Genomic DNA, 23,673 nt, shown 5'->3' on the forward strand with positions numbered 1-23,673 from the left:
GGGGAAACTTGGGCTCTGCTCGCTTACACGGTGCCTCCCGGCAGCAAACTGCCCTCGGCAAGTCTGCAGAGATGAGTTTTCGGAGGAGGAGGTGCGGCTCTCGAGTCCTCGCCGATGTCACCTATCGGAAAACTTTCCCGAGCCATCCGCACGATCGAGGTTAATCAGCGTAATTAGGGGGAGGAGGGGGGGCCAAGCCCTTGTAGGAGCGCGAAACTTCGTTCCCCGGGAGGAGTTAACCGGAATTTCCGTCGACGATCGCTCGCGGTCACCCCCCCCCCTTTGTTGGCGACTTGGAATTAGATCAAGGCTTGATCGCTGTTTCATTGCAAACCCCAGGCTTTCGATCGGCTATACAGAGGGAAGAGGCTCTTTTTTCTTCCTGGCGTTAAGTACATATACTTTTCGAGACCGACAAATGCGCAAGAGGGGACTAAGAGTTCGATTAAACGGAGGAAGAGACGAGGTGTACTTTCGCGTGCAGTCAATTTGCCACACAGGAGCACCGAGTGATTTTGGGGGATTAACGTGGGAGGGTTTAATATAATATACTGATGATGCAGGTGGAATTCGGGAGGATCTCGGTGCCAGCAGTTTGTGAATGGATGTGGTTGATCGAAATTCTGCATGAGGATAAAGGGTATATTTGTAACAAATCTTACTTTTCGGAATATCTATACGTATTCTGAGAAAAACGTGACGCGCCGAGGGGGTAGCAGAAGGGAAATAACAAGGGTCCATTTCGGTTGGGGTGGGGGGGGGGGGAAAGAAAAAAGGTAAAGAACTGAAACACGGAGGCAAAGAAGAAGATTCCGCTCCTTCCAGGGGGAGAGAGAGAGACGTCAGCAGCGCCCGAACGGCAAATTCTATTTGTTTCAATTGCCCCCCGCAGAGCGCACACGTCGCTCGTTTTTCGCAGCAGGGGCCCTCGCTTTCTTCGCTTAATTTTATCTGTCGTCGTCGTCGTCGTCGTCTCAATTTTCCGCATAACCTCTGGCTCTGACAGTCGCCTTTTACGTGTCTCCTCTTCTGTGTTTTATACGCGTTTTTCATCTCGTTTCGTCCCTTACTTTCTTTTGTTTTCCGCCGTATACGTACGTATTTCTCAGTTTCATCTTTCTTCGCGAGAGGACCTTTTTTTCCCCGCGGGCGCTATCTCTCTCTCTCTCTTTTTTTTTTCATGTTGACGACGGAAAATTGACAGATATAAAGTTGAACCGGCAGCAGAAAAGCGAAAGAGGCGGAGGGAGGGGGGGGGGTCAAAGAGACGAATCGTCGCCGACAAGGTTGAAAGTGGTTTTCGTGCGTTGTATGGGAGATACGGAGTCGACGCTCGTGTTAGGTACACCTTTCGATCATCTCTTTGGAAAATCACGCTTGTTCATATACGCGATAATCAGCTACAATTTTGTTTACCGAGGATAAGAAGCAAGCGTTGATCCGCTCGTTCATTGTCGTTGGTCCGTACATAAGAGGGCATGGAAAAAAAAAAAAAAAAAAAAAAAAAAAAAAAAAAAAAAAAGTTGAAGCGAAATGATTCGAGAGGGCACTGGTATTGGCAAACGGCTCGAGAGACGTCCTACGCACACCCAATCCTCCACCCCCGAGATATATAATACGTGTGTGCAGGCAGGTTATCCATCGGGTGTATTGCGTTTCTCGGAACGGCTGCTGCCTCCGTCTTTTATCCTTTCACGAGCACGCGCTCCTTCGCACTCTCGCTCTATTACACGCTCCGTCCATCCGTTTTTTTTTTTTCACCCCCTCCCCCCTCTTTTTCTCTTGTACACTTCTCTTTATCGCGCTCGCGCCTCGTGGACTTTTGCTGAAATGGAAAATAAAAGTACATGACCTACAGGTATTTCTTCGTCTTATCCTTTGTGAAACACGAACCGCAAGCGAACATTGAAATTGATTAAAGTCCCCCAAACCCCGCGTTTTTTTTTTTTTTTTTTTTTTTTGGCACGACTGGATACGAAAGTGCTTTATGTTTTTGTCAGGGCAATAAGTGTAATCCCTTGCTAAAGCGTAATTTCTAGCTGGAAAACAATTAATGTTAAAAAAAAAAAAACACGAGTGTAGCCTGAGTTGCTTGTTTGTAGGTTTTAACGTGTACCAAAGGGTGTTTTTCTGATGCACCAATTTAATCCAATCGTCGTGATTTCCCTCAAGATCTCAACATCAATACACCACGTGTTTTTTTTTCATTGTTTAGTTTTATAAAATTCGTTAGTTACGTTGATTAGAAAAAGCGTAGAAACTTCGGGAAAAATAAATTAAAACAACATTAGTCTCTTTTCGGTGCAAAGACAAAGAAATACAATGGATTCAACATTTATTGTTGAAATTTTTTCAATCATTGGCGTCTAAAATTTCCGGCCATTATTGCTCGTCGCGTAAATGATTTGCCGCAATCTTATCATAATAGAGTTTTCGGTATATAAGTAGTTTGATGAAGAAGTGTACCCGAGAAGTATACTTTATGCAGTCAGTTTGAAAGTATCCACGAATTTCTGTAATAGTCCATAATGTATACCACGTTTATTTTAGTCCTTTTGGGGGCGGCTTTTATTTTGGTAAGTACAAAGCAAGAACAATGACTCATCAAATAAAAATATTAACTTCTTTTACTGCAGTAGATGAATATAAATGTTTTTTTGCCTTAGCAATAAGTGAAATATGAACAATTTTACAAAGTTACATAATTGAGAACATCTTATTTTGTAATTATTCGTTTCTTAATTATTTGTAAATTTGACTTTATGACATTTAGGGAATCAGTGCGAGCCATTTTAATGTAATATATATATATATATATATATATATATATATATATATATATATATATATATATATATATATACACCTTGTAAAGGGACAATTTGATCATTAAATGAAACCCTTCTATCGCATGATGATCTTGATCGACTTGTTTTATATTGTAATGTCAAAGTTTTTTCTCCTCATTTCTAGATAACAAAATGTAACCTATAAACAATAGCCAATACATACGTACTTTATCAAAGCAATATCGAAGAGCAATATTGAAAGAAAAAAAAAGTTAAGCCTAAAGCTCACCGAATAAAATCTTATACTATACATACAACATGAAACAAATTATCAATGTGATGAATATTCGTGTATGGATTTTTTTTTTAAACTGAAATAATAAAGTCCAAAATAACGAGTGAAAATTAGAATGACAAAGAAAGTGTTTGATCGCTGAGACTAATTATTTTGATAGTCTTTGATCATTTTTGTTAAGAATAACATTGTTAAAATTTGTTGGTTGTAATTTGACAGAGTAGTGCACATATGGTCCGCAACGCTTGAGACCAGCTTACGTATAATTAAAATTAAAATGGACTTAATGGGATGCGGCAAGGTACTATACGTTGTAATTTGTAAAATTCGTTGATTTCCAGGTTAATCCAATCAATGGCGATTTAGCAGACGGAATACCTATATCCGTGGCCGTGCGAGAATGCTGTAACGATGTTGCACTGAAGAAAGCTGTTTTTGAAAACGCCCAAAAATCTTATCCCATCACCACAGAACGAATGGATATTTACAACAATTTTGCGAAACTTACCACTTCTTTCAATCAGTGGTACGATAATCATCGGAACAACTTCAAAGTAGCCACCCAAACAATTCTAAATGATTGTATCGCGTTTCAGAAGGAAGCCGGTGATTTAATCTTTTATTTAACCATGCAAAATATGAAAGACTGAACTGGTTAATAAAAGTTCATAATATGTTGTATTATCAAAATTCTGATTCTAATCGTTTGTCAACCATTATTATTATTTTTTTGTTTTTTTTGTCAATATTCCTTTGAAAATAGTTAAATTTCGTAATGCAAACTAAAATTTGTGTTATTAACGATGTCCTTTTTTTGGCCTTCAACACACCCAATAACTGTTTAAATGATTTCTTAACATATACAGTCTAAATATGCGAATACAGTTTTTTTTATTGAAATTCATTATACGTATGTTGGGTAATTTGGTTACAATTTGTCAGAGAATGAAATTGAGTTTTTTAGTTTGAAAATCCAGTGTAAACAACACACTAGGTCATAAGGCTCGTCTGTAATCAAATACTATGGTCTAATTTAATTTTTTTTATTCAAATGAACAGTGCACGTATCGCTAAAATTATTTTCTCGAAAGAGTTTCTGAGCGATTTATAGATTATTCATTTTTTTAAATGCTTTTCGAATGTTTTGGAAAAAAAAAAAAAATTATGCACAGGTACCGCCAATTTGTCAATAGAGTATTCTAGAATTCTCGTGCTCGCAGGCTAAAAACAATGTCAATGATAAGGGCAACGCGTAATATCTCGATTTATTGTTGCACCGTGCCCGAGCAAACTTACTTCAATAACGAAAACTTATTCAGTACAATTTGAATTTCGCGCGTGAGCTTGCAATATTCAGACAATGTACCGACTGCAGGTAACCATTGATTCATCAATTTGTATTGGATTTGAGCCTTTGTTATTTTTTTATTTTTATTTTTTAACTCAATATGAAAACATATATACTGTTGAATGAGAAATATTTATTATAAAACATTCCGACATTTTAAACTAATTTGTCCATCACATAATATGTAATGAGTATTCATAAATTGCCGCCGTCTCTACCACGACTGCAGTAGTGAATTGGCGGGAAGTTTATCAGTATCGTCTGCTAGTGAGCAGATGTGCATCAGGCAGTGGTTCGTAAACATTACGGTTACTGTAAAATCATCGATTGGCTGGATATCTTCTGAAACATATTAGGAAGGAATAAATTTTGCCAAACAATGGCTTCTGAAAATAAAGAAAATCAAGATCAAAGCAACGAAAAAATGGAAACTTCGGATAACGAAACAGAACAGCCAACAATTGAAAAGAGAGACGATCTGACAGTGTACTTTGAAAAACGAGATCATAGTGTCAATCAACTGCATCAATCTGAGGTAAGTGAGTCTATTGGATCAGTGTACTTTATTATTTTAAAGTCGTACTTATTTCTAACTAGATGTAATGTTTTAACTGAAGTAGAGAGTGTGGTTGTACATAACCTCCACTACATAAATTTTTTTTTCTTATACTCAATTTCAACTCAGCATTTGTCACTTTGCACCAAAAAGTTTACGCTTTCATAATCAGTAAAAATTAATTAGTAAACTAATGTGGTATAACATTTAGGTTCCACAAATCTGTAAGGATGAGCCCTGCCAGCTCGGAGTAGATGAGGCTGGCCGTGGTCCCGTGCTCGGCCCCATGGTTTATGGTATTGCTTATGCACCATTGTCAGAAAAGCAGCTACTGGTTGACATGGGTTGTGCCGATTCTAAATCACTGACTGAAGAAAAAAGGGATGCTATTTTCGACAAGATTTGTGACAATCGCAACAAAATGGGCTGGGCCATCGATGCCATTTCCCCAAATTACATAGCCAATTGCATGTACAGACGCACTAAGACCTCACTAAACGAAGTATCCATGAACTCTGCTATTAATCTCATAAAAAAGACGATCGAGGCTGGTGTTTTCATTGCTGAAATTTATGTGGATACTGTAGGCCCAGCAGAAAAGTATCAGGCCAAGTTAGAGGGTATATTCCCTGGTATCAAGATAAAAGTCGCCAAGAAGGCTGATTCGACTTATCCAATTGTTAGTGCTGCTAGTATTTGTGCTAAAGTGTCCAGGGATCATGCGCTAAGAGCTTGGCAATTCAAGGATACAGACAATGAGTCATCATATGGCAGTGGCTACCCCAATGATCCACTTACTAAGACATGGCTTGCCGACAATGTCGACGAGATATTTGGTTTTCCACAACTTGTAAGGTTCAGTTGGTCAACGGCGGAAAAAATTCTTTCGAATAAAGCAGTTGAAGTCGAATGGGAGGACCCAGAGGAGGATGGCTCCTCGACAGACACTAAAATTTATCAATACTTTTCTGCAGGTCCTACCAAGAAAAAAGAGACTGAAAAAAAGAGGCACGAATTTTTTTCCCAACGCCTTCTTTCTAGTGCTACAACGTTATAATTTTTATATTATTTTTTAAAGAATCTATTATGACTGATTGATTTCTTATGGCTCAATCGAGCGTTTTTATAAATAATAGGTAGATATTCAGATGTGCCTTACAATCCAGTTACTAAGTGTTAACAGTATTTATTTAATTATACTCTTGAATGACATGTATTTATAAGATTTAGTAAACAAAAAATTTTTTTTCGATAATAATTTACATTGTTTTCTATTTGATTTAACATGAATGAAAAATCGGATCAAAAGTGCAAAAAAAATTCAGTAGTATCAACCAATTTATGAATTATACGATACTGAATTGGATATGTATACGATTATGATCATATTTCTTTTATAAGTACTATCCACTTTTACATTTATTTATTTATTTTTTTTTTTTTTTATGTATGATCCTTTGGTGTCGACGACGTTGCTAATGAAATTCCCTCGCCTGCAACGAAATATTTATGAGAAAATAAGCTAAAAGACCATAATACACAAACAGAGCCAAAACGAAGGTACAACAAAGCCATTCCTCCTCCTATATACCCGCACACTTCCAAAAACAAAACTTGCCACTTAACAGCTTGAAAAGCCCCCCCCCCTCCCGACCTCTCACTTCCGCGCACGCGAATGAAATTTTCATTCATCGCCGTCTTCATTACTTCCCTGACTCCCACGTTGCGGCTTTACAACGTGCACCGGCGGCACTCGGCGCCAATTCCCGTTGTTTTCCTACGCCCCGTCCCCAAGAGAGCGACGAGGGCGACTTTTCCACGACTATTAATACTGGCGCTATCTGCGGACGGGAAACGAGTTGAATCCAAACCCCGTGGGACGCGAACCACCAACCTGACGCCCGAGCGACGACTACGACTTTTGGTAGTTTCCTCCGTCTCCCTCTATTTTTTTTTTTTTTTTTCCCTTGCAGTGTGAGAAAAGCGTTGTAGGAAAAATTACCCCTCATTTTCTCGTGGCAGAGAGGTATACATTTCCATCACAACTTATTGCCGCAGTTTTTACCAAGTGCACGCAAAACAATTGCTACATTGCAGGTACACACCATAATTTGACCCTCAGTTGCGCGCACACCGGAATAATGCACTATGTATAAAAAATGATACCCCACTGGAGTCCCAGCATAGTCGTATGATACGAGACAAGTATACCGTGTGTAATATATAATAACTAGTAGCGCATACGGTATCTCTTTGTGCAGTACGAAGCGATGGACAAACCAGTCGAAACAGTTAATTTTCCTGGGGGTTGGAATATCGATGGACCCATGAGATGTGTGTACGTGGGCGGCAATCAGCGGAAAAACAGGCGCACGAAGCAAAAAAAATGGACAAAAAGTGCCCCGTGGCATAAAGAAACGAGGGAAAAAAAAAAAAAATGAATAATGGATTGAGACCGAGAGACTATGAAAGGACAGTTAGATACGCGCGAATGTTGGTAAAAAGAAGAGGGGGGTAGGGGTAAATCAAACGGGAGAGTAAAAAGAGCGCGGTCGGAAAAAGGCAACGCGTTCAAAGAGTCCTGCCATGCCGAAAGATCGCGGTCCCCCGATACTCTCTCTGTGTTGGTACCCTGTTTTTTTTTTTTTTTTCTTTATCCACACTGCACCCTATACCAACATCAGACAACTCGTCTGTTGATTGGTCCAGCAGGTAACTTTGTGCATTTCCTCATACTCTTTTTATCGAGTCCATTAAAAACTCACGTTGGGATCGATTGAATTTCCAACGAAAAAGAAAAAAAAACCTCGACATCGCATTCACAAGGATCCCCATCAAGAAGGATCCCGCGAGGTACAGGACATCGCGGGCAGGGGGTGCTAGAGCAATAAATTCTCAGACCCGTCGGCCGTTTTTGACTAATACCCCGCCCTGGTCTACTTACTTACGAAGATGAGACTTACAGGTGTCATCCTTTCTCTTCTGCCTCGTTCTTTTTTTTTTTTTTTTTGTTTTTTTTTTATTACACGTCGAGTTAGGGATGATTGATCGAGACGGGGTTCGCGCTTTGGCGGTAATTATCTTCTTTTTTTGGCGCAGGGACGTGTTTCGAGAAATAAAATATATATTGGCACTCACGTGTTACATATAGTTATATACATACATCCTGCAGCTGTTGATTAATTGAGAGAGCGAAAACGAGTACTCACCTGAAACACACAAAAAAAAAAGACAACGATGTAAATAAAGGCAATAATCAATACTAGACCGTAAGTGAAAATTTATTTCTTACAGGTCACTGATAACGAGGTCGCTCGGTATTTTGGGGGTACGCGTCACTTGATCAAAAGTGGAAAAGTTCAATGTAGCGAACTCGGAAGAGTAACGGAGCTCCGTATAATAATATAGGTTCGCCTTTGGATTTATCGTACGCGCCGCACGTGCTCAGAGTGTAAAAATACCACCTTTCTTTTTTCCTTTTTTTCAAATTAAAAAAAAAAAGACTGTTCGAATAATGAAAAATGACGACTTTGGCAGCACCACCCTTTTGTTTTACGGTCAACGCATACACACACATATATATACATACATACACATTCCAAAAATGATAAATTATCCACGGAGAGTCCATACGACGATGGTTTCTTCGCGTCGCGCGGGCCTCGTAAAGGGACGGGGCTGCAGTAAAGGGGCGCATAACAATAAAAGTGGCATCATCCGGGAGGTATCCCGTCCCTGATTTATTCACTCGTGCGGGAGCGATCCCATAGAACGGCTTGTTTGTTCCTCCTCGGCGGAGGCCCCATCCGCACCTTGTAATATCCCCCAATCCCAGTGGGCGATGCAAAATTGACAGGGCTCCGGGCGCGTCCACGTCCTCATTTTTCATCGGTACATTTTAATATTTCTCCCCTGACCCCCCCCCCCAACCCCCTGGTGTAAAAGCAACGCGGAGGGGGTTGAATAAAACACACGGCGCTGTGTCCGCTTTTACGTCCGCCGGTCCAGCTCGTAAAACATTTGCAATCGCAAGGGAGACGAGCGTTCAAGTTTTTTTCTTCCCTCCTTCGCGAGGAAAGGTAAACTCGTTGTCTCGCGCCCCGTAAAGATCGAACAAGCCCATGTCAAGGGAGGACTCGATGCTGATGTTCCGAGGGTCCTTTTGGATTTTATCGGGTATGTATACATGTATATACCTATACACGCATAAGGAGCAATGTGTAAAGGAAGAAGCCATTTATCCCGGGAACAATGACGCGAACTTTGAGCGATAAGTCAGGGAGCACGCGAGTTATTATCGAGTTCGCGAGTCAAGCTGGAGTCGTCGGCGAAAATACACGGAAAAGACAGAGGGAGAGTTCTGAAAATTTTCCAATTTAACAGATAAGAATCGCTTGATGGCGGCGCAGAGGCATACGTTTACTTACAGGAGAAAAACAAAACATCAGCTGCATATACAGTGGTGGATCCTCGCCTAATACTTTGCGCTCGCGTGTACAATATATATATATATAACGAAGGGACGATAAATCTTGCCGGCAAAACCCTGACTTTTTCCTTTGTCCGTTTGCCTTGGCTGCGTCTGACTATTTCCCTTCCCGGAGTTGGTCCATCTCGATAACGCCGCGCTGTCCATCTCTCCCTCATTTTCTCTCCCCCCCCCCCGTCTCTTCATTTTCCTACGCTGCCCATCTTTCGGCTCGTTGCGCGTACACAACATGCAGGTATGTACCCTTATTTCCAACTTTGCGCCGCTGCCGGCAGTGTCATCTCTGTTATCTTCGGGGCGTTACTCGATGCCCCTCCCCGTCTTTCTCTCTGCTCGTCAATTACAGTTATCTCAAAGTTCGTCCATTGCCGTAGTTTTTTTTCTTTCTTTCGCGCTTCTTGTGCACAAAATTTTTAACGACAAACGGCGCGTCTCCTACCCCCTCCTGCGTTTTTTTATCTATATATACCATATTAACCGTAAACAAGAACAAGAAAAAAGAAAGGGGTGAGTTTTTTCTCTTTCAAGAGATCGTCGCCGTTGGTTGTCTGGCGCGAAGTATACGAGCCCGTTTTAGAAAAGAAACGGAGCCGCGCCCTTTTTTTTTTGCCCTCCACGGCGACGGAAAACTATGTATGGAAGTTCTTTCGAGCTTCAACGAGGGGCATAAAAGGGTAATGACTCTCCGACGCCACACTTCATGCGCCCGTGAAGTATTTCCGACGTATTACACGACGATCTTTTACTTTTCCTTCGCGGTAGTTTTCTTTCTTTCGCGCCAAAGTTACGCGCCATGAAATACACGCGGCGAGTGTATTATTATCATGGGTAATTTCGAGATTACAGCTGAGTGACAGGATACACGTATACGCATCCATACGGGGTCATCTACTCGGCAAAGTTGCGAAGCGAAGCGAGTGTATGAATAAGTAAAATTATTCGAGACGCCAAGTGCGCGGAACCACGTGCAGAGATCGGAGATGGGGGAATTTCATTAAAAAACCACGCGGACACCTCAACGGTTTGGAAATTGTGTGTACACGCGGAACTACGGAGCACGAAGAGCGTGATATCCTTTTGTTTTTTCTTCTTCGTTCCCCCAAAAAGAACCTCAAATCTACCGCAACCAATAGCCCCGTCAGTTTGCTCCCTCGGCAAAATATCGCACAATGGGGTAAGAAGAGACGCCGCGAGGTCTAATCAAGTGTCGCGTGGAAAAGCTTCCTCGGGTTTCTTTTTTTTTTTTCTTCTTTTTCTTCCCCAAGAGCGCGAAACGCGGTGAATACGTATGGCCGGATTACACCCCGGCGAAATTGGAAATAATACCAGCTCCTTTCCCACTCGCAGTACATTTCTATTCCACTCGGCGCGCTCTCGAGGTATCCCCGCAATCTTTGCTCTTTGTTCTTTTATCTACTGTCTTTTCTTTCCCCTCCCCCCTGCCCCTCTCTTTTTCTTTCTCTCGGGACGAGACAGACTGTATTCGTAATAAGGTGAGCGCGTTCGGGTTACATCGACCGGGGAGTTATCAATTATCGACGGCTACTCGCAGCTTTTTCTCATCCAATGACCCATAACGTCAAAAAAAAAAAGAACTTTAGCCCAATATATCAAACTCGATATTGAATTATTTAAACGAAATGAATTTCAACAACGGGAACAACTTTTCCCCGCTCGGCAACTTTTCTCCCCCTGGTAACAGTTTTAAAGGACGGCACGTGTACAACCCTAAAAGCGAGTCTCCAGCTGCGCGTCCTGCGGAGCACGAAGCGTCAATATTTCCGACTGCTTCGTCGATCGCACATCAGACAGCACCGACGCAGCCAAAAGTTCCGAACAACGAAAGGGCACGTCCGTGATATTCGTAAATAAAAAACGCGGTGGAACTTTGGGCCACTTTTCACCGCCACGGCGCCTATACCTTTCGAACGCTTTCGCTACTCCCGTGGCAACAAAAAGCAGGTTTTTAACGCGTGCAATCAATGCCCCACAATTAACCGCACACCCGCCCCCGTAGAGTCCGAGGTAAAAGAAACTCCCAAGTTCTCCGTTCGAGGCGCAAAGGGGGGATTTAAATCACCCCCCTCCGACTGCGAGCTCCGGGGAAGCATCTCTCTCGGGTAAACCCCGTAACAAGCCAAAGTACGAGGGGATCGGCGTGGCTTGTCGTACCCACCGCTCATTATGCGGCTAGTTTCCTACACGCGCTCGCGAAAATTTTACTTTTCTCGGCTGTACCGCGAGTCTCTACACGCGCAGAATGGCTGTACGACAAAAGGAAACGAGTTGCAATCGAGTTAGTGGGGCTTTGAGATATTAGCGTGTGGGTGTCCCCCCGCGAGCGATGATTTCGTTCGCCGTATCTGTTTCGGTTCGGCTGATTGAAGGGGTGGGATCGGGAGAGACTCGGTGAGTTGAAAATTCGAGGGGCCGACGAATATTCAACACCTGATAAGGGAGGGATCGGGAGAGAATTGGCGCGAGGAACGTGAGAGAGGAAAAATGCTAATTCCACGTATTTTTCCCTGCAAATCTCCCACGTGTACTCGGCGTCTCCGGGGAAGACGGTGAATCAGACGATTTACATTTCACCCCGTCTTCTCTCTCTTTTTTTTTTTTTCGAGAAAGAGCACAAGTCGCAGGTGACGAGGGCTCAAGCCACCTTTTTTTTGTTCACCATGCAGCTCGGGAGGAGGGCGTGCACGTGGGAAGAAGTCACAGAGGAGCCCTTGGAAAGTTCGTCTGTGTATATATATATACACATAACCGGGCGGATGTTGGATGCAACGAGCGACAATTTATGGTAGCTTTAAGGGCCACGGCGCGACGTTTATAACCCTCCCCGATACTCCAGGCCGACGCTGAAATTTTCATGACCCTATATCTCGTTAATTTGCCTTTATCTCCGCGAAAAGCTTGGATTTTCGTTAATTGGAAATAAAAAGAGAGACATTTGCCAATCGCACGATTAATCAGAACCGGTTCTCTCCCCGGCTCCTCCAAATATAATCCCCTTTTCTCTGCGACCTGGGCGGCACGGTTGTTCACACAAGTCCGTCGCTTGCGCGCGTGTCCGAGCAGCTCTTTTGCCCCACTTGGGTCAATTAGCAGGAGCCCACACGTATTATATAATATATACTTTCCGGGCCCTCGTGCTGTGTGACATACCGGAGGGAGCAGGGGGGACAAATATATCCAGCCGAGCGTGCAAGTGCCTCGTGTCGATAAGGTCGTCGCCGGCGTGAATTTGGCGGCCCTCGGGAGCATACGTATGCGTATACATATATATATAGAGGGTGGATGGATGGGGTTTTCTCCACCCGCTTCTCGTTAGCGGCTTGATTAAACGGGGGACGAGGCCCAGCCGGAAAATGCGCCCTCTCCGACGCGACTACCCGAGTACATATATAATGTATACATAACTCCTTGGGAATTATTATAGGATATGGTTACGTTGGATGATTTTAAACCTCTCGTACAGAGCACAATTCAGGTGAAGTAATGGCCGGTGTATACTTTCACTTTTATTTTGCAGGTAATCTCGAGGAAAAAAAAAAATGAACGAAATGAATAGTACTCGCGGAAATTACAGGGGAGCGCATTTTCGTCGTAAAACTATGTATAGCCGACTGGAGGGGCAAAAGAAGAAAAGCACCGGGGAGTGGGTGAAAACTAATTGTGAAGGTTTTTTTTGCCTCGGGAGTCAAGTCCCTGCCCCGCGGGCCAGAAAAATCATCACGACAGACGAGCCGCAGGGGTCGGGGGAGAAAATTACGAGCGATTCGATAAACTTTTTAATTAAAACCAGTCAAGCGATTTCCTCGTTTTTTTTTTCCCATTTCGCGAAATAATGCGGCCACACAGAAATAAGCTCTGGCTGCGTCAGGCAGAAAAGACACGGAAGCGGCTCTTTGACAAAAAAAAAAAAAACAAATAACAAATAACAAATATTGCCCGCCCGCGGACTTTGTGTACACACATATTCAAAGGCCGCGAGGCTTCCGGAGGGCAGGGGCAGGGAGATGATTATTCATTTTCATTCACCCACGTTTTTCTTTTTTTCGCGGAGTATAGCCTTTCATATTCCTTTCTCCGTCCAAACAAATGCACAACAAACGGAATCGATCGATTTCGCAAAGTCATCGCTTGAAAAATCCATCGACGATCGTTGAGGGGAGGGGGGAATGTATGCACGGCAAACAATGAGTGTACACACGCACAAACACCAGAGAGCGCGGCTAAGTGCTGCAAAATGAAGCGACGCGGGGGTGGAAAAAGCCAGGGGGGTGGGTAAATAATAATGGAGCAAGCAAGGCAAGAAAGTTGAGCGTCACGACGAGACAAGTAAGTTCGTCGGAGAGGGATGCCTCCGACGTCATCCTCCGGGGCATAAACCTCGAATTACCTGCGCTCGTGTTCCTCTATGCGACGACGACGCGCTCCAGGTTAAAGGTAGACTCTATAATATACTTATACACTCTTCCTCCTCCTCCTCCTCTTACCCTTCTTCTTCTTATTCAAGGCAGGAGTTTCGGAGCGAAATTATTTTATACCACCCGCAAGCAAAGTTCCGGACCGGCTCGCTTTATCATCCGCGAGGAGGCGAACTTACGCGCGACTGTAACTATACATATATATACACATGGATAATTGATTGACGCGATTTTTGGGTAAATTACAGAAATACAGCTAATGAAGAGAGCCAAAAAAATTTGCCAAACTCCCACGCTCTATGTATACATATATTAGTTCAAGATCGTACCTTCAAATTTTTCGTCTTTTCAACGTCTTAAGCTGTGACATTGAAACCTACAAAGTAAATGTCTTCCATTTTTCTCCATTTTACGAGTACACCCAGCTCTTTGGCAACGAGATCCACATGAATCACCTGTCTTCCCGTTGATCATACAGTACAACCGAGAATTTTGTGATGAAGAGCCACACAACCTTTGGCCAGCAATCGAGCAATAATAATCCAATGTTTATCATCGACGAGTCAAATCGACTGCCGTCGACATCGAAGGAAACCACGGGCTAGCTCTCGTATGGCAACGCGGTGCAGCACCCGTATGTATATTGTACAAAGGCTTGCTCCCCTCCTGTACCTACATAAGGGCCGAAACAAAGGCTCTCTCGCTTCATTACGTAAAGTAGCAGTCTGCGGTCTCGGGGCCCTCCCCTTCCTCCAACCCCCTAGAGCTCGGTGTACCAATCGTCGGTGGCAATCGCTTAATGACTTTATAATCCCGGTGGTGCGCGATAAAGAGAACCCGGAGGATATCTCACTCACTCTCTCTCTCTCTCTCCTTCTTTGCCCCTATATAAATGTACAGTGGCACGGCTGGTGCTACTACAACGAATTGATTTAGTTTCGAAACAATTCGATTGTAATTTCCACCCGGGTGCGGCGCACTTTTGTACGCGGAGCCTTTGCGGACGCGTTCGGGGACGGTCCGGCAGGATGCGGATTGCTGGGATTCCTCGGGGCGAGCTTATTCGGAGCCCCCCCCCCTTCGACTCGATGGCGTACACGTAACACGCGTTGCCCTCCTCTCTCTCTCTCTCTCTTGCTATACAAGACTGCGTATGTAACCAGAGATAAAGAGAGACGGGTATACATATATATATATATGTACAGGAATGGAAACGAAAGGGATGGAGAAGGAGATTGAGAGTAAGCAAGCAGCGGAAATGGATCGGAGGAATGGGAGAAATGTCGGGGGAGCTTGCGGAAGATTCGAGTTGGATCTCTCTCTCTCTGGCTCGTCCCTCGCGATGAGGGGTGGAGGGCTTTCTGCCGAGTTTCCGGGGTATTTCTGTCCACCCCCTTTCGCTCGCTCGCATCTCTTTTCTCCGTTTGGGTCTTTTCGTTTCTTCACGGGTGGAAATGGACTGTCATTTTATTTGATCAGTCGGCCGATTACGATCGATACAGCATCTCCCACCAGCAAGAGAAACATTTTACCTCGAAAGACTCGATGTTGCGTCACAGCGACTGTTCGGATGAGGGTAATAATTCAGCCCTTGGTTTTTTTTTTTTTTTTTTTTTTTTCATTTCATTTTGCATGAACACGTTGAGAGAGATGCTCCAAATGCAACCGAGCGTCTGCATCCGAAGTGAGGGCTCCCATTGAACCCTGCAGCGATTGTGTTTCGCGAGCTTTTCTCCCCAGATCCGTCCTTTCGAATTAATTATTCTTCATTTTAGGTAGGGAAAAAAAAAAAAAAAAAAAAAAAAAACGTAAAGCCAAGCTAGCATACGACGAGGGAAGATTATTATTCGGCCCGCGAGTATAGAATTTCAGGCGTCCCTTTGTGTTTTTGTGAAACGAATACTTCCATTCATCGAAATACCCGGGCAGAAGGGAATTCGAAAGAATTTTCCTTTCGCATTACGAGCTTTTCATCAACGAAAAATTTTTCCACCCGACAAAACGGAGCTGGAGCTGAGTTTACGGAGGTAACGTCCGGTGGGATTGAAATATCTAATTAACCAACGCGAAAATGCCGACGATGACTATAATTACGAAATTAATAATAATAATGGTAACAACAACACTATCAAAAGTTTAATATTCAAAGTTGCCCTATACCGGTCTCCCTCTCTCTCTCTCTCTCTCTCTATCGCAGGGGACGTTGAACTCCCTCGGGTGGGTTACTCCACGTCAATCTTCAAACTTTCGATCCTTAAAATTTCCCTTACCCCAGCGCGCGCACCGAAGTTATAATACCACTGCCCCGATGTATTCCGAGGAAATCTCTCCACCTCGAGTGTGTATAATATATTCAGGTCAAAGGGACCGGCTGCGGAGCTACTCGGAAAAATCACACTGCACCGAGGGAGAAAGGAAAAAAAACGCACAATCCACTCCTTCACGGCCCAAGTATCGAACTTTTAATTGGAACCGATGGAAGGAATTTCATTGTAACCAAATATCGAAAGCAACAAGCCTGGAAAAAGTTTCGTCCGTGGGAATAAAAAAAATTAACATAAGGAAGAGAATGAGTGGAAAAAAAAAAAAAAAAAAACACGAAAAGGGCGTGTATTGGCCAAATTACCGGAGCAGCCTGGCCGCGCACTTAACGACGATCCGGCTTGTCGATATACCCTGCTTTTCCGTCGTTTTCCCGCAAAGTCACGTACCGCAATGACGAAACTTCATCCCCCCCCCCCAATAAACTTCCAGAGACGCGCCCACCCGGCGTACACACACACACACTCACACTATTTGCTCCCTTCTCTTTACTGCCTGCAGCTGTTTCAGCCTCCACTTCTTCTCCTTCGCTGCCGCTAGTTCCCTTGCTTACTATATATATACCCTCGAGAGCCGCCAGTACGAGCGCCAATGAACGTGACAAAGGGAAAGGGGGAGGGTGGGGTGGAGAAACAACAGGGGCGTACAGGGTAGAGGCTTGTTTTTCGATTACCAACCGGTTTCTAATTCGTATTCGATACCTTGCGCTCCCCCTCCGGCCCTTTGCTAAGCGCACTTAAATGGCTTCGGCCGAGTTTCGTAAGATTTCGACTGATGCTTTCTTAATAAAATCTCAGAGGACCGTTTGTACATTCGCAGTTGGTACATTGCCCCCCCCCTGCAACAAACGTAGTCTCCCTTCATGAATACCGAGTGCCGCTAAAATTAATTAGAAGCACCACCCGCGTATACGATCAGTTATTTCGTTGCATCGAGGAAGAAATAAAAACAAACAGGCGTAGTTGTACATGGGCGAGAAAACAAACAAGCGAGTTGGTGAAACCAACGGAGTTAACGGAGCCACAGTGACGCGTTGGTAATATACTTACAACCAGCAGCAGTTCGCATATCTTTAGTAATTTTTCCGTGCAATAAAACTTTCCTCGCCGAGTGCGTATATATACACAATGCAACCGGCTTTGTTTGTTCTTCATTACGTGCTATTGTGTCCTCTGTGCGCGTTCACGCACGGCCACGCAAAGATACGCGCGTCACTTGTGCAAAACGCCTCGCCGCCGCGTCACGCGAACCCTTGCCCGCGCTTGAGTGCCATTTTTGTGAAATGAATAATGAGATCTTGATACGACGGGCCTTTGTGCGTGCGTGCGTGTGTGTGTATACGTTGGCACGCAATTTGCACTGGGTGTGTTCTCTCTCTCTCTCTCTTTTTCTTTCTTTTCTTTTTTAGTTTCGCCGAGTGCCTCAGTGTAAATGGAAGGGGAGGGAGGAGAAAAAAAAAAAGAAAGAAAGGCGCAATGTTTCAAGCGTCGCGACTCTGGAGCTGCCGGGAAAAAGCGGCCGTCCGATAATTCAACCTTGACAGCTCGCAGTCAGCTGATTATGTTACAATGCGCTGTCGTGCACGAGGTTATTTCTTTCTTTCTTTCTCGCGTTTTTCCCTTTGCACTCCCCGTTTCTCTTATTTTTCACTTCTTCGGGTGAAACGACCGTGATTAGTAATGATTTACGGCTCACGCGCTTGATATGGTGTACGGCCAAGTGTACTCTGCTTTTCATTCACGACATTGGACATTGCGGGAAACAATATAGGTTGAAACGAGTTGAAAGTACATTTTAGGTATAGCTCAACGGATGCGGTATTATTATTATTATTATTCTTTTTTTTTTTAAGTAGTGCAATCGACGTATGGTCAGACGGAGCGAGCAAACGTTGAGGAAAGCTCGATGGAATCGAATTTGTGATTTGTCGTCCGTCCACATTTGCAGGATGCACTAGAGAATTTAGCAAGAATGAAAAAAAAAAAAAAAAAACCTAAATAAAATAAATGTAAACCAGAGAGTCCGGTATCTCTCGAGCCCTGCAGCGTCATCGCTTCCCTCGGCGCTCAGATTGGTATCTCGCTCGATTGAGTCTCGATCGACTTCCTACCCCAGCCCCGCCCCCTCAGCTGTTCGTTTGGCGATTTAGCATATATAGACACGAGCTGAAAGTATATATGTATACGGTCGCGCGAAAAGAGGACGGTGCCTGAAAGATTGATCGAACCGAAGCGGAAAGGATTAACTGTGGGTGGGTGGGGGGGGGGTGTGGAAACGCACGAGCCGCGACTCAGGGGGCAATCAACCGGGCTCTGGGTGGTCGTGTACGGAGCGCGCAACTGATTTACTCGGCAAAGACTGAAGAGGGGCACGGAGGTAGAGAGAAAATTCGCCCGGAATATCATCATCAGCAGTCGCGAGAAGCTACGGCGTCGTAAAGCCCCGGCGAACTTCATACCCCGTGCTCTCTGCATTACGCATACGTATATATATATACACATATATATGTGCGATAATATCGCACCGCATAGCTGGTGTGGCGATAAGCCCCCTTCCCTCCCTTGCCCAAGCCCTCGTCTTCCTTGCGAGGCGAGCAAAGTTCAAGCTCGCGAGGACGGAATCTTTTGCTCCTTATTTATCGAGGTGGGGAAGGGGCGGGGGTGGGGAGGCGACACCGTTACCGTTCCCCCACCCACTTCTGAAATTCTCATTTTGCGTACCTTATGTATCCCTCGGCCCCCCCCCCCTCCGCCACTTTTTCTTTTCACCGTCCCTTTATACTCGGTGGAGAGGTGCCGGTGTTGCCGAGTCAGCTGGATGGAAGTCGAAGAACAAACCGGAGTGGATCCGGGAAAAGGCGGGCGTGCGGGGAGCTCGCGCGTTTCGCCACGTAAGACACTAACTTTATTAGCGCCAACGTATATATGTATATATACACACATATACTCGCACCCGTGAAAGGGGAGAAGGTAAAGAGTCCTCGAATGCTCTACCTCCCTTATTTCCTCCTCGGGAGCAGAGGGAAACTTGGTTAAATGACTCAGTGGCACGGGTGCACTTCTATATGGTGCGCGCTTTTACCTCTATATGTATATAATATATAAGCGTGTAACCCTTACAACTTTTCCGTAAACCTCAACGACCGAGACGCAGCTTCGAAGTGAGTCTATATATAATGTATACAGAGGAAGAAGAGGAGAAAAAAAAAAAAAAAAAAAAAAAAGTAGACTCACCAGACTCCGAGACGGAGGGACTGCCCGCAGACCTGTCGGAGTTCCTGGAGCTGTCGGTGGAGCTGGTGGACGAAGCAGTGCCGACCGAGCACTCGGACACGCTCCGCCTCTTGGACAATAGAGCTGCCGCCGCCGCGGCAGCCCCGACGGACGAGCCAACGGGCGCGCTCGTGCTCAGGGCGTGGAAGCCGCTACTGCTGCTGCTACTGCCGTTGTGATGGTGGTGGTGGTGATGATGATGATTGTTATGGTTGTGGTTGTGGCGGCTGTTGTGGCTGTACTGGTGGTGCTGGTGGTGACCGACCCCGGCCAATTGCTCGATCCTACGCCTCAGGAACCTCTGCTCCCGGTACAGCTGATCCTTTTGCGACGAGTGCCTCTTTTCCCGCTCCTCTAGACTCTGGAATTTCGAAGCAAATGGGTTTTTTTTTTTTTTTTTTTTTTTTTTTTTTTTTTTTACTTGGGTTTTTCAAAAAAATAACGTAAAAGGGGGAACTCGAGATACAATTACAATGGATGGATATACGTCTTAATGTATGACAAAAAAAAAGCACGACAAGTCATTGGCTATGTGGATTTCCGAGCGTGTCTAGGCACAATTCCATTACACGACGGAATGGCCGCAGCACGGATCAGACCATTATCATCATCATCATCATCATAATATCCTCGGCGGAGTGGGAGTAGCTGATGATCGAGAGAGCAAGTCGATCGGGGGAGAGAACAATCTCGGGCATAATAATCAGGGCCACTCGAGCTCTTCTATATGTATATATATATGGGTGCTGCTGTTGGTTATTATTCGATGCGCGGTTTGCACCGGTAGCTCTGGAAAAATCGAGGAATCATAATGTGCCGAGTACCACAAGACCAAGGGAGATGCAGGGAGACCGACGAACGTGCGTATATATATACCTGAAAATCGCGTGGTAAGCGAATTCAAGTGTCGATCTCTCGCTCCCGAAGCCAAGTCCTCGCCAGGCGTCTTTCGTATATATATGTGGTGCTCCGATCGGTAATTGCACCGATGCGACTCGGTGGGAAAGGAGGACTGATAATCGTTTCCCTTTGTCTCGTTGCGGTAAAACGGGATTTCGAAAAAGCAAGCGTTCACTGAAAGGAGACGAACGCTGGCCAGTTTCCGAGTAGCCGCTATCGATCATCAATAGTACACTGTGTATACACAGCTTAGCAGAAGACGATGGGTTCGATTGTTATCGGGACGCGATCGGCTTGGCGTCTCGCTGATGATGGGTATTTTTTGTCGAAATCCTACATTCTTTGAAGCGCGACCAGACACCCAATTCATACCAACGAGAAGAGCAACTTTGGAGTAGACCATACGGAAACACAATTCAAAATGTCAAAAAACAAAGTTGCCGAAATAAATTTCGCTTGGGTGCAAGTGGAGGTGTGTGTAAAAAAATGCGCAGGTTGAGAAGAGTAGGATAAGGAGGAGGGGGGAGGGTGGAACGATGACAAATACCATCTGATACAGGGCACGTGGGTGGCGCGAAACTTTGTTCCTCTATCCCGGGATTCAATTATTCGGAAGCCCAGCGGCAAACAATAGATCCTGGGGGCCTATCGATTTTATCGGGGGCGTATGGGTATATATATACACACGTACGTGCACCCGCACACACACGCCCCGTGTTCTCGAGCTGTGAAGTACGGGCTGGGGAGTTTTTCCGAACTGATGAGACTCTCCGTGGTATTGTACCTACCGCGCATCTTGAAGTACACGTATACGAATTCCAGGTGCCAGATGCACTTTACTTCCAAGGCTTGCGATTAACCTTTTTTCCTGCACAGAACCGAACGTACGTGAGGTAAAAAAAAAAAAAAAAAACCAAGGCGCCCCCTCGTCATCGTGGCTATAAAACAAAGGCGTCAGCCGAATCCTCCAGAGTTCAATTTGAGGACTCGCTTCGTCGTCGTGTCCCTCTAAAGCTAAACGACCCGTGCAACCCGCTCGCTCGGTAGTTTTTCGTGACCTCTTTTTTTTTTTTTTTTTTTTTTCACACCATCCGAGGAACCGAAGTAAACTTCCTCTTGCGCATACGCCCAGGATCGTTTGAGCTTTACGAAGCAAACGGAATTACGTCCGCTCGGTAAATTACACGCGTGTGTCGTGTGAGGAAGCGAGACGACGCGGGTGCGGGTATACATATAAGGGACCACCTCGCGTGTTTCAATCCCATACGTGCTGCTGCGAGCCAAGAGTGGCTTTTGTTTCCGCACCCTTTCCCGCCATTGGCAATCCCGGCATAGTCAAACAAAATAACTAAATAAATACACGTATACATTCCTCGCGCTTCCGAAAGATAAAAACATCAATCTAGCCGTTAGGTAACAGGTGCAAGGGGAAACTCCAAGGGGTTGTACTTCATCGGTTAAACTGTAGGTGTAGCGGGAGCGAAGTTTGCTCTCCTCCGGTCCAAGTACAGCTGGTAGGGGCTTCCGTGGGAGTTTTGAAATTTTCATCGGGAGCTCTTTGACGGCGTTCTCTTTCGTTGCTCTCCTCCCCGCGAACTTTCAATTCCCGGGAGTTTTCGCGAGTGCAACGTTTGGTCGTGAAAAATTGATGGAATACAGCAAAGTGGGCCCTCAAACCTAAAATGATAGGAAAACGAAAGGAGAATGTCGAATGACGAGGCGAAAGGGGTTGGAGGAATTTTCACGACAGCGAGCGGGGAAATGGCTCTTGCGAAAAAGAAACGGACACAGTGGGCGCTGGAAAATTCAAAAGGTCCTCGCAGACGCGCGGTACGTGGAAAAGCGGAGTGGGGGGAGGGGGAAATTTCCATAAAAATGTGCGTGCAGTCTGCATTTTTATCGTTTTTGGGCGCGAGCGCGCGCGTAAGCCTCTCGTTCTGTATACAATAAAATAAAACGCGCCGTCTAGGGTCTACATTCACGGATGAAAGTATACACCGAATGGAAACGGGAGAACGAAAAAAAAATTTCTCATTAATATTTTTTCAGGGAAGCATTTGACGAGAGCGTACACCGAAAGAGTAAACGATGTCAATCTGTAGGAGCAACTTTAATTATAATTTTGCGTATCCCCGCGTCGTTGTCGGGTTGCCCGGAATGTTAATTAAAAGTACCGAGTTTACGATTAAACAAAATGTCACTGCATGTGTGATTGCAATTTTCGAAAACCAGCTTGTTCATTCCCAACGAAATTCCATGTAAAAAAAAAAAATATCTCAACAATACGTCGAACAAAAAAATAGGTGAGCAGCGACACTACAACACAGTTTTCACGAAAGGTAAAGACGTGGAGGAAAAAAAAAAAAAAGTAATTACAGTATCCAGCGCAAAGCAAAGCTCGTTCCTCACGCATTTGCGTTTTAATGAATTCCCCGTGCACGCGGCGAGACTTGTCTATTTTTCTTTCTTTTTTTTCTGCTGACCCGCTCCCGCACTTTATACTTACACACGGGAGCGAGACTCTTTTTCTCAACCGTATAGCACAAAAAGCTCTCGCAGCTGCAAGTCCAAGAGAGAGAATTACCCTTTAAAAAACGACGACGTGGATGACACATAGCGCAGTTGGCGAAAGTATGAACAGGAGAGGAAAAAGAAGAAGAAGAAGAAAAAAAAAAAAGAGCCCTATAGGAGGAGAAAAGAGTCGGCGCGGCAAGTGGATGGAGAGAAAGTCGTTGCGTCGGCGGAATTAAAGAGCCAAAAACCTCAGGGACGAGAGGGGCTCTTTGAAAGTTCCAGAATCGCGAGCTAGTCCAGAGCAAACAGGGTGAAGGGTGAAGGGGAGGGTGGGGGGGAGAGAAAAAGGATGCACGAGAATTTTCCGGCTTAAAAGTACGGAGGGGGACAGAGTACCTACAAACGCACTAATTGCGGCGACTCTCGGACTCTAATTGAGTTTCGCGGCGACGGGGTTTCGCGATATGATGCCGCGTCCCTGTCTTTCCTCTTTTGACGGCCGAGCTTGTATTATACCTACGAATGACTCGAAATTAACATCGCACGTTCCTCTTTGGACCCTTGCACTGCTCGGTCCATGGGAAATTAACGGGTTTGCCGCCAGACGGTCCTTTCCAAAAGGACACGCGCACACTCTACTGTATGTACAGCAGTTTAGTGAATGGGACGATTTGATGTAGCGTCATGCGTGTACTGCTTCTGTGTTTGCACACTGGCATTCATTTTCGCGAACGACGAGGAGCTGCGTGAATGAA

The 23,673-nt window shown here is 44.8% G+C and overlaps 2 protein-coding genes across 5 annotated transcripts in view; one reads left to right on the forward strand and one right to left on the reverse strand.

The window, feature by feature from the left end:
• Mxd (MAX dimerization protein) overlaps positions 1–23,673 on the reverse strand; it is a 266,036-nt gene that overhangs the window by 68,999 nt on the left and 173,364 nt on the right. For 3 of the 4 annotated variants that reach the window (XM_089590576.1, XM_089590577.1, XM_089590578.1), the window contains exon 6: positions 19,466–19,865. In XM_089590576.1, coding sequence (XP_089446702.1) covers positions 19,466–19,865 — 400 coding nt within the window. The remainder of the gene's footprint in view (positions 1–19,465; positions 19,866–23,673) is intronic. The other variant, XM_089590579.1, reaches the window with a different exon arrangement.
• LOC106637342 (ribonuclease H2 subunit A) lies at positions 4,722–6,283 on the forward strand. Its single transcript, XM_014350088.3, has 2 exons — positions 4,722–4,967; positions 5,200–6,283. Exons 1-2 carry the CDS (start codon positions 4,812–4,814, stop codon positions 6,043–6,045), a joined length of 1,002 nt encoding a protein of 333 aa, XP_014205574.2. The 5' UTR covers positions 4,722–4,811; the 3' UTR covers positions 6,046–6,283.

Source organism: Copidosoma floridanum, unplaced genomic scaffold (genome assembly GCF_036245765.1).
Source record: "Copidosoma floridanum isolate Cflo_tuat_1 unplaced genomic scaffold, Cflo_Japanese_pri ptg000012l, whole genome shotgun sequence".
Lineage (NCBI taxonomy): Eukaryota > Metazoa > Arthropoda > Insecta > Hymenoptera > Encyrtidae > Copidosoma > Copidosoma floridanum.

Excerpts from the sequence above, each read along its gene's own strand:
- LOC106637342 (XM_014350088.3), top strand. The coding sequence starts at position 4,812 with ATGGCTTCTGAAAATAAAGAAAATCAAGATCAAAGCAACGAAAAAATG. Across the intron at positions 4,968-5,199 it reads ATCAACTGCATCAATCTGAG|GTTCCACAAATCTGTAAGGA; the intron begins GTAAGTGAGTCT and ends TATAACATTTAG.